Source organism: Armigeres subalbatus, chromosome 2, assembly GCF_024139115.2.
Source record: "Armigeres subalbatus isolate Guangzhou_Male chromosome 2, GZ_Asu_2, whole genome shotgun sequence".
In the NCBI taxonomy this organism is placed as follows: Eukaryota; Metazoa; Arthropoda; class Insecta; order Diptera; family Culicidae; genus Armigeres; species Armigeres subalbatus.
This window is the reverse complement of record NC_085140.1, coordinates 163096360-163108183: the sequence shown is the minus strand read 5'-3', so window position 1 is coordinate 163108183 and position 11824 is coordinate 163096360. Positions and strand designations below refer to the sequence as shown.

The following is an 11824-nucleotide window of genomic DNA, read 5'->3' as shown; positions in this document are numbered from 1 at the left end:
TGCCTTCGGCCGACAATGCCCACTACATCCGCGAATCAAATAAATTGACTGGATCTGTTGAAAATCGTACCCCGGCTGTTACACCCGGCTCTCCGCATGACACCTTCTAGCACAATGTTAAAGAACAGTAACGAAAGCCAGTCTTAGTCCTCGGCACTATTGGATAGAGGTGGAGTGTTCGCCCGACATCTTCACATCATCCATCGATGCTTTCCCAGGGAAGCTGTTCTCGTCCATAATTTTCCATAGCTCTACGTGGTCGTATGCCGCCTTGATATCAATAAACCGGTGGTGCGTTGGGACCTGGTATTCACGGCATTTTTGAAGAATTTTCCGTTCAGTAAAGATCTGGTCCGTTGTCGAGCGGTCGTCAACGAAGCCGGCTTGATAACTTCCCACGAACTCATTCACTATTGGTGACAGACGACGGACGATGATCTGGGATATCACTTTGTAAGCGAGATGTAGGATGGTGATGGCGCGAAAGCTCTCACACTCAGTTCAGCTCTTCAGATTCTGACTATCAGTTTATGCAGGCAAGTGTTCGGACTTATCTTGATGAGTTCAACTCCGATACCATCCTTACTCACTGCTTTATTAGTCTTTAGCTGTTGGATGGCATCCTTAACTTCCCTCAAGGTGGGGGCTGGTTGTCTTCCATCTCCTCCGCCGGCTTAACATTCAAAACTAGTTACCCAATTTCAAACAAAGAGAGAGATATCTTTTCAATACAATTGATGAGGATAGTGAACGGTTATCCGAATATGTTGAATCATTTCTTTCAAATGGCAGCATATCAAACTTAATTACACTGAGGTTGCTTTTTACGCGGTTTGTTCAAGGTTAATTCTGGTCTTTATATTATGATTACATTGAGACTACCCCAAAAAACCTACCGCAAAAATATACAAAAAATCGAAGAAAAATTAGGTGGTAGTTAAAAAGTTTCGCAAATTTATGCCAATTGATAATTCATATCCGCGTAAAAAGAGACCCCAGTTTACTTTCCGATACAAATGCAAACATATTGGAGGAGTCGTTGAAGAAAAATGCAGATCGGTTCCGGAACTATCGATTTGCCTGCAAATCCCCACAGGCCCCTTTTACAGAGCAACACAACGTTCAGATTCATCCAAGATAGGCCGGATAAGTAAAATAAATACAAGATTTAGTTGATTTGTAGTTCCGTGTAAGGATGACTTTCTTGCATTTTATTCAAACACGTAGCACATCGAACATGAAACATTCTTCGCCTCCATGGCACAAACAATGTCTGTCCTCTGTCGCAATTCTTCTGTACATTGATGATTACAAATGGCTAGATGAGTAATGGATGTAGGCAATAAAGGCGGGGATATTGGTCACCTAAATTCATCTTCCGATTATGGCGTTGGAAATTTAATCGTTCGATGCGGGCAACTACTTCTGTTCTTGAGTGAACCAGGACTGGCATGCTTCCGCTGCTATTTCGCACATGGTCGACAGCACCTTCGCGTTTCCCTCGTAATCTGTTAAAAGTAATTTGCATTATTTTTTATTTCATAAATTCAGTTTGATATCCATGAAACTTACCGATGGAATTTCCATTCCGCTTGCCGAAGATGCTTCCATTGAATGGTGGCTTCCGGTAGCCAGCCTCGGTGGTGCTGCTCAGGGCCAGTACAATCAGCACCACCAGAACCAGGGATCCGATCATTTTGATGCAAGCCATGTCGTTGGAAATTGTGTTGGTGATGATTCTAGTTGGTGAACCGATGAAGGCTGCTAATGTCCTTTGGATAAAACGTATCACTGAACTGACGCTGAATGTGTAGCGCCCCAGGCTTTTTATACTTTGGAAACAATTTACTGTGGAGTTTGTCTCACTCAACAGAAGAGTTAATACTCCCAGCTTGATTAGCGTTAAATCCCAGAACAATCTGGTGCCAGATTTGCGCTGCAGAAACGCTAGCTATTAGCGAAGGGTTAGAGACTAGAAAAGAGATTTATTCAATTAATTATGGCGACATAATTCGAGCGAGAGGGTAACAAGCAGCAAAGAAAGTTTGATATCGTTCAACTGTTGCTGTTAAAGATGCCGTTCACTAATCTCACTACCGAAAAGGTTAAATGATGGTTTATAAATATCAAATAAAAGAAATAATTTGAAGGTCATCGTTTGCTTGTCCAGCCACTCCATACATTTGACCCAAAAACTGTTACCAAGAATAGATATTTATGCAACGAGTGGAAATAAAATTTCCAAATGAAATAGTTACTAATAGTTGCATAGCTTAAATTCGTTATCCAGGTTCTTAAAGGACAAACTCAGAACCCACAAGCTATTTTTTGAAGTTACCCAACGTGAATAATATTCGACCACTCATCTAGCCTAAATGAGCAAAATGCAATCATTTACACTCAGGCCAACCTGAACTTTCACAATTTCTTAAATACCACCTGAATTTTCGTTTAATTTAATTTTCTATTTAAAGGTTCCTAATTCGACATGATTCTTACAATATGGTGTTCCATATATTTGTCAGATTTTCTGATACCGTCGTGGGGGTGACGATGGGTCAAATGGGGGTGACAATGGGTCACTGTTTTAACTACTTAGAATGCTTGTAGAATAGATTTCTCGAGTACTTATTCAAAAGAACGTATGTGATTGTGTTAACAAAGAATTAAACGTCGATTTGTCCAATCTGATGGTATAGCCACACACGAACAGTGAACAGCACCTTGCTCAATTGAGCACCCACGATTTGTACAATCACATATTATGCTATGCTATGTTTTTACTAAATCGCTTTTAGTAAACCTTTTCGAAGGCGTATCATGTTTGGACATAGAAAAGATCTGGAGCATCTAGAGAGTGAAATCAAAGCAAGAATCATTCTTCGACCTTGGATGGTCAGACGTATTAAGAAGTTGTAAATTAGACCTTCTACCTTTTCTCAACCATTTGTTATAGCAATAAAAAATCAATATTAGTGCCGTAAAGTGACTAGGAAGCAGTTAGAGAAGTAGTCACTTCTGAAAATGCAGCCTAGAGAAGAATAATTTTCTCTATCAACTTCTGTGGAAAACTTCTGAAATATCGAATCACGACTTCAAATCAGACACTTACACTGATGGACATAAGTTAGTATTCGTCATATTTTCATAGTACTTTATACGAACACATGGCGAATACTTTTATCGATCAGTGTACCTCTCAGGTGGTTTCGATTATACGTAATCAACAAGTGAAAACCACAGCTGTATGAATTCCTATAATTGATCAGTTCTTCTAAGAATCTATTTAAAAAGAACATTTGTCGGCCACCAATGAGCAATTGAAGGCACTAATTGCTGAACTAATTGAATAAAGTCGCAGCTCTGTAGGACAAATTTGAAGGTTTTTCCATTCCTTGGAAACTTTTCAAGAATACTCTAGTAGCACATTTTGATCATATTTGGTTACAGCAGCGCCGTAGCGTGTGGTTGGCCAGGTTGGCCCCCGCCAAGGGCGCCAACCCTTAGGGGGCGCCAAACTCCATCAGAATTGCATTATAGGAGATGATAAAAAATCTCATCAAGGTTTTTTTTTACTCGGTGGATACCACTTGAATTGTTATATTTTTGATTTTGACGTAAACTACGTCTAAGGGGAAGACTCAGATACAGGGTGTAAAACCGAAATTTCCAAATTCGAGACCGTCACGAAATTAGGATAGATTTCAAACGCTAATAGCGTCTTTATCTTTCGATGGATTTTCGAGATTTGCTTATCAATAGATTCGGAAACTCTCCAGCAATTTGCCAATTCTATTGATACTATTGATTATCATCGTTAAACTATTGAAAATGTTATTTCTTTTCAAACCGGGTGAAAAATTCAATTCCGTTCATAAATCCCCAACACGGACATCAGATTGCAGTAAGGTACGGGCCTTTTGATCCACTGCTTCGTTTTCCCTGTGTATAAAAAGCCCCGTGTTTCGCATGCGCGCGTCATTTTCATTCTGGATGTCACGGAGAACGGACCAGCGCGGTTGAAGCGATAACGCCTGTAGTTTTATCTGTTGTGGTAAAAACTCATGGACGATTCAAATCAAGCCCAACTCAGCACCTAAAAACTCATTGATGAGTTGAATCATCGTATGTTTTCTGTATGTATGTAGAATCACGAGCGCGCGTCAAACGGAGAAGCTGCAAAATTATATTCGCAAGGATGACTATATACTAAAATTATAAGTCTTTCTCTGAATCGTGATCTCGTGATTCTACTACCGACGGAAAACAATCTGGCATCACCAAGAAATTAAGTTTTACTTTGATCAAAATTCATCTCGCCTCAAGTTGTGGCTTAAGAGCTACTTTCATTGATGGTAGCCAATCGTTAGTAGGGAAAAATACGGCTTTGGCAGGTTTTGTTCTATTATTGTCAGGGGGGTTTTCCGTAACTAATTATTTAATGATTATTAAATAATTAAATTTAATTTACTAACTAATGACGACGACCGTGCGACCCACACCATCGCCGGGAATAAAATTTCTGGTGGGAGCTCCGCCAATGCCGAAGGTGGGAGCTCCGCGACATCTCGAACGAAAAGGCTAGCGCGCGGGAGAGCTGCTTTCTTGTAATCAATAAAGTTGAATCTGTAGCCACGCCCCTTTGGTGAGTGTTTGGCGGTTACACAATATTTGCAGTCATACCGGACAACAAAGAGGCGGAACTAATGAGCCATCTTTATTGATGATAAGAAAACTGCTCTCCCCCGCGCGCGTTGCATTTCATTAGAAATGTCGCGGGCGGTGGTCCCAGCATCGGCGGAGTTGCTGAACGAATCAATCGGTTCTTCTCAGGGCCACCATCCTATACAAAGGAAGAGGTGAGGCGAATATTGTTCAAAGAGCAAATTAACCACTTGGCGACGCCATAATGTTGCCGTCCGTAGCAGAATCACGAGTGCGCCCCGGGAGGAGATGCTTCAAATATGAATTCGTATGGATGGCATCAGTGGCAGCCAGGTGAAATTTTCTCAAGATCTTATTTGGTTTTCTTGCAGCTTGTGATTGGGAAGGCGGATTATTAACAATCAATCGAAAGATGGAGGTGGAGACAGTTCAATCGAAATGATGCCGTCAGTAGCGAAATCACAAGTGCGCTTTGACGCTTTGTCTTCAGTGATTTGACGGTAGTTACCCTCATTTCTAAAGTTTTAATGCTGAAATACAGTAAAAAGTGCAATTAAACCTGATAAATTGAAATTTAGAAATACCCAAGTTTAGTTAAGCTCATTTAGGATATTTTTCGAAACATTCGAAAAACAACAATGAATTGAATTTCAACAAACAAAACTAAACTACTCATATTATACAAAACTCGAGAATTCAATAAATTTGTTTTTATTACATAAATATATTAGTTCATTTGAAAATGTAAATTTTATTAGAAATCCAAAGAGTAATTTTGTAATACTCATGGATAATGGCACTAGATTCTCCATTTCACCAAACTGTTTCACGTAGTTTATGTCAAGCGGTCGTGTCTTGTACACAACTCTTATGATTTTTTTGTTATATTTTTGGTGGGGTTAATGGGTTTTATTGATGCTGAAGGTATCAATCAGCTGAAATTAAACCTAAAATCCTTGGGGTAATCTCAATTTCAACAGTTCAAAGTGTTTCAGATTCAAGTTTTTAACAGACGATTCGGAACTACTTCCATATTCAACAGTTTGGCTAATTTCCGAATGGCCCTCTTCCATCAAAAACTGATAGAGATAGGGGAACTGTACCGGTTTTGGCCAATTTTGCGAATAACTCCAAAAATAAACCAATTCGCAAGGGTTTTATTAGTTCCAGCAAGAGATATATCCCTCATCCTTCAACGCTGCTTTCAACTGATCGATTATTTTGGAAAAATATGTATTTTTCAGGGTTGGCCAAAACCGGTGCACTTCCCATATACTGACTTTTTTTTATCGTTTACCTAATGGAAAAGTAAGTGAAAATAGAAAGGAATAGGAAATATAAATGACAAAAAAATGGAACAAGTTTCTAGGGAAGTAGCCCTAGATGAGGACTTCAATACGTCAAAGGCGAAACGCAGAGTAGACTGTTAAAATCGCGTATAATTTTTGTTCGTGACTAAGAAATCCGTTTTATACTCAGAGCCGGAGAGCCGTTTTCAAATAATAGATACTCGGAAGTAGTGATAGGTAGTTTGTTTGAATTTGAGATATATTCTCTCATTTTATGCAGGCAAACTATTTGAGGTTGAAAAACGGATTATAACTATTGTATTTGATCCAGTGTCATTTTGTTTTTTTTTTTAAACCAGGCACTTGTATGATATTCGATGATATTTTGAATTTAATTTTTTTTTGAAACTACATAATCCGGTAAAACTTTAAACTAGGCACTTATCTAAAGACATGCTGAATACAAGAATCTACATCGAGGGATTTTAGTAACGATGACAACTGAACTACTTCAAAGTTGATATTTATTGACCCAACCATTGCAACCAAACTACCGATTGACCCACTTCAGAAATTGATATATCTTGATCCGAATAAGTCCGGAGTTTTTTTTTTCTTGATACGACCTGGTCCCATCGCTATTCCTACCTTTTGTCAATTTTCTTCAAAATTGAATTTCATTTCAAGTCCAGTAGTTCTTACAAACCACCGACCAAAGTCTAATGACGATTCCGAAGTTCATTTGATCCACTCCAAAGTAGAATTCTTCTTGGTGCGACTACATCCGATCCACTAGTGCCTAAATTCACAACAAGAAAGCTTGAATGTTTTTTCGGTAACACATGCACTAGTGGATCTATTTTTTATTTGGGTAGGTTTATTTAATGTTTCAAAAATTTGTTGAAGTTTATAGAAAAGAGGATTTTTAGAAATTTTCTGGCCTTTTCAATAATTCTTACTTTCTACCTATTGGAACATATGCAGGTTATAGTGACTTAAAGAATTCCTAAAACAAACACCACCCAAAAAAGGCTTATTTTTTAAATATTCCAGCTCTTATCATGCTACAGGCCGGACTCGATTATCCGGAGTGTTGAAACAAATTTCACTCCGGATAATCGAACCCTCCGGATAATCGAGCCATTTTTTGTTGTTGCTGAAAATTTAACTTTTGTTCAAATAATCTTTATTTTGGTTATATAACATCTCATAAAATATCCCGTTGGTGCGTTCATGGATTCTCACATACGTTAGAGGTCAGCGCCAATCGAAAAATCGTCGGCGGCAACGTTTGTCATAATTTTGGTCGACGATGGCGTGGCGATTTTTTTTATTACGTTCGTAACGTAGTTTTTTTCAGGATAATTTTTAGACATTAACGGGAGAATCTTTAATTTTCGCCTAAAAAATCTAATGAGCTGTCCCAGGAGGTTTTTCCAAGTTTTTCAAATTTTCAACAGGAATTGCTCTAAAATTTTCACGGGAATTTCTTTGAAATTTTCACGGGAAATTGTTTAGGAGTTTGCCTATGCCACCGAGCATGCATGCTTCGAGTTTAACAGAATTTCCTTGTGATTTTTTTAAATTTCACAAAAACTGTTTCCAACGGAATTTCAACTGGATTTTTTTCGGAATTTATTTGGATTTCTACGTGAAATTCCTTATGTTGTCTATTAGTAATTCTTCGGAAATTCTACGAGAAAATTTTTAAAAGACGAAGGGTCGTTTGGTTGAAAGTCATTTGTTATTAACTGCGAGGTTTCTAAGCCAAGTTACCATTTTTGCATTTGTATATCATGAGGCCAAACACGATGATACTTTTATGCCCAGGGAAGTCGAGACAATTTCCAAACCAAAAATTGCCTAGACCGGCGCCGGGAATCGAATCCAGCCACCCTCAGCATGGTCTTGCTTTGTAGCCGCGCGTTTTACCACACGGCTAAGGAGGGCCCCGACCGAATACCACATGGCCGAATAATACGTTAAGCCGAAAGCTATCTAGCCGAATTCCATTTGTCCGATACGGTTATTATGTTGAAAATGGTTTGGCGGTACGACCAAACTAGTCATTTGGCTGAAAAAGCCGTATGCCCTAACGCTAACAGGTCGTTTGGTGGAATACGCTTTGTCATCGAAAATTCCATTTGACCGAAACGGTAGTTTAGCAGGAAGGACAATTTGGCTGAAAATGTTATTCGGCTGATCGGATTATACGACAATAAACGTCGACCCGTCAAGCCAAACGCCGTTTTCGAACAAATGAGCTGTCGGAGCAAACGTCTTTTTCGGCCTTATGTCACCTCGTTCGGCCAAGCAGCATTTTTGGTCAAACGATTTTTTTTCGGTAGCTCGGGCAAACAACACCATATGTTCATTTCGGCCAAATGGTCCTTCTCTACCAAACGAACATCTAAGCCTTTTTGGCTAAATGACCTTTTCGATTAGACGACTTTTCAGTCAAATGACCTGTTCGGCCGAACGTCATTTTCGGCCAAATAATTTTATGCCAGTCGAGTTTCGGATTAATGACTTATTCAGCCAAACAACAAACGGCCCTTCCCCGTCAAAACATTTGATTTCAACGTGAAATTCTGTGGATTTCAACAGGAAATCCTTGGAAATTAACGCAGGTTGTTCTTCGAGATTCCCATAGGGAAGATCCTTTAATTACGTAACGCAAAAATGTGGCATTTTCAACCCACCTCCCCCCTATGTCACACTTTTTGTATGAAACATCTGAAAATTTTGTATAGATCGTCACACTACGATAAACCCCCCTCCCCCCTCTAAGCGTTACGTAATTTGTGGACGCTCCCAAAGGAAATTCTTTATAATTTACCCAGCAAATTTCTGGAATTTGAATTGTTTGTGGCGTCAGTCGTCTAAGCGTATTTGCAAGCCATGGAGTGTGAGTTTGATTCCCGCCCTAGTAAGGAGAAAACATTTCGTGAAGCATGAAACGCTCCACCTGTTCACTAGGTGCTGTGTGAATGTCCTGTCCATTGTCTAATGCTAAGTGTAAAGTATTGAGTATGTGCTAGCTCTGGTCAAAGATGGTGATCCTCTCTTTCTTTCTTTTAAATTGATCTTTTTGAAGAATTCCTATTTTTAAGGAAATTTACTCAGAATTTCAACGGTAGTGTTTTCGAGACTTTGAAGGATATTCTTCAGAATTTTCAATTAAAAGTTCTTAGTTTTTACGAAAAACTTTTTCGATTTTTGAATGAAAAAATGTAAGGAATTTTCAAGAAAAATAGCCTTTTCACGAGAAATCCTCTGAAGTTTCAACGGGATTGCCATAAACTGTCGGCGGCGACGGCGCACATCTCTAACCACCGTATGGTCCTCCGGTGGTCCTCCCCCCTATGTCACACGTTATGTATGAGGTATCTAAAAAAATTGTATGGATTGTCACACTTCAGGAACCCTCCCTCACCCTCTGAGCGTTACATAGTCAATGGATGTTGCCTAGACACAAGGTTTTTTGTTGTTACTATTCCTATACCAGTTTCAAGTTCCAGTGTTTGAATGTATACATGGACCAGCGTTGGAGAAATAACCATTTTTTTCATATAAATATTGAGGCTGTTCACAAATTACGAAACGCCGGAAGGAGAGGCAGCCGGTCAGACTGTGCGTTACTATTCATACAAACCAATTAAACCTTCCATACAAAAAGCGTTACGAGGGGGAGGATGGAGTTTCAAAATCGTCAAATTTAACGTTACGTTATTTGTGAACGAACCCATTCCGGATATTACGGAGGACCATTTGGTAGCAATGTCAATGCTTTACTCAGAATGTACATACGAGTGCTTAAACAAATATCAGTGCTTTGAATTTAAATTCATAAATAAGCAAGGAATGTAATTGTCGCTGAAAAATGCAAAAAACAAGCGACAAAAGAGAATAGCGATAACTCTTTGTCCCCATCTGCAGAAGATAAAGACATTGTTGCGTTCCATTTTATTTGCAACAAACATGGAGAGGTAACTGTTGGGAACTTTTCAAACTGCGATAACTTGTATATTTCAGAAGTAAAACACAAATCATGGCAACAGATGGTTAAGTTTATGTCTAATGTATGATAACTGATACTAATTCAACCAAAAACATCATCGGAAACCGACTACTTCTCAAAATGCGTGGCAGGCGATCATTGTCCTATTCTGTTGCAGTTTGGGACAAACGCTTATTGCGAGTTGAGTTTGTCCCAACATTTACAAGAGAGGATAATGTTGTTGTCATTGGCAATGTTGTTATTTTACATTCCTTGTAAATAAGCCATTTTTCTGAATGTTCTTGATTTCCGTTCCCCAGGGTTCTTCCACAAAATTCGTAACGCTGAATTTGATAATTTTGATACCGCACTCTCCCTCTCACAACACTTTTTTAAGGAAGGTTTAATTTTTTTATGCGGAACGTAACGCTTGGTCTAACTTCCTCCCTCCCCCTAAAGCGGTACGTAATTTGTGAACAGTCCCTCACTAAAGCAAGAAAGGCATAGTGCCTTACTAGGTGTCTTGCACATATTGGGTACGTTACGGATACACACTGATACTACACATTTCAATTTTTGTAAGATGGGTAAAAATATTACTCCGGATAATCGAGCCTCCGGTTAATCGAGCCTCCGGATAATCGAGTCCGGCCTGTATTTGTTTTGAACATGCATGAAAGTAAGGGGCGCCTAGTAACGGTTTCGCCAAGGGCGCTGAGAGTCCACGCTACGGCTCTGGGTCACAGCAACTTGAATTTAACCGAACTGTGTCACATATAGGCTCCGGCAACTAAATTGAGAATGGTCAGAAACAAATTTGATTTTTTTTTCTAATGCGTTTATTTGATAAGCTCAGGCGTGTAAAACACTTACCGGAGCCGAGACTCTTTATAATATTTACAATTTATATCATTATTATCAATGGCGTAGCGTCGTGCTCGAGTTGTGGATCGTCGGGGAGCATCTTCCGAATGGTCAGGAATTTGAAATTGGCATAACCTTAAAATTAAAAAAAAAAAAATCTGTGCAACGTAAACGACCAATTGTTGCTGGGTGCTGTCAATTGATTAAATTTATTTCGGAATCGAGCCATGAATTCTCGCTTAAGTTTTCAAAAGGATCTGAGTTACATTTTTTCATGAATTAATTTAAGTACTGGTAAGCGTGGTGGTATGACTGGAGTGAGCGCAGCACTACGCTACTATTGTTGACGGTCTTAGTTCGAATCCTCTTACAATCATGTACCACCGGGTGTGGATACTTTCGACCCCGGCATAATAATTACGTAATGGATTTTTCGGTTTTATGCGTTAGCCTTTTCCTCGACCTAATGTAGGCCTGTAGGCCTCTATGAACTCGGGACTACTATGGACTATTTTTAAAAACCGTTGTCCATATGGCAAATTGTGTCTAAGAGGACGATGTTTCAATTTTAAAGAAAACTCGCGTTGCACTCCTTTTTAAGAGTATGTCAAGATTGGCACCCGTTTGGGCGAAATTCCCCGTCTAACGGTAGTTCCCTTTTTTGTTATTTATAAAAATGTTGCATATGTTACAGAATCTGTCGGAAATATCATTGGGCAGAACTAGTTATTTACAATGAATTATTGGCAGTGGCTGATTTTCTACCCGCTGCTTCCACATCCAGGCGCTATCGTATATGCGCAAATAGCCAGCTAACTCATGCTAACTGCCAGAAATGTGTATGGCGAAAGACATCTATCGCGGGTTTGCTCAAAATTAGGAACTTTTCATGAAAAACTATTTGGTACCGGTTATGTAGGAAGGTGTCCGCTACTACCCCTAGCAAATAAGGTGCCTAATTTTGAGTAATCGCCCGGATAAAAAATATCATTAAAATATCATAAAT

General features: G+C 39.2%; 1 protein-coding gene across 1 annotated transcript; it reads right to left on the bottom strand.

The window, feature by feature from the left end:
* Window positions 1-1167: 1167 nt before the first annotated feature.
* Window positions 1168-1822, bottom strand: LOC134211103 (SIFamide-related peptide). Its single transcript, XM_062687719.1, has 2 exons — window positions 1573-1822; window positions 1168-1508 (listed from the first exon to the last, which is right to left on the bottom strand). Exons 1-2 carry the CDS (start codon window positions 1709-1711, stop codon window positions 1420-1422), a joined length of 228 nt encoding a protein of 75 aa, XP_062543703.1. The 5' UTR covers window positions 1712-1822; the 3' UTR covers window positions 1168-1419.
* Window positions 1823-11824: the final 10002 nt, after the last annotated feature.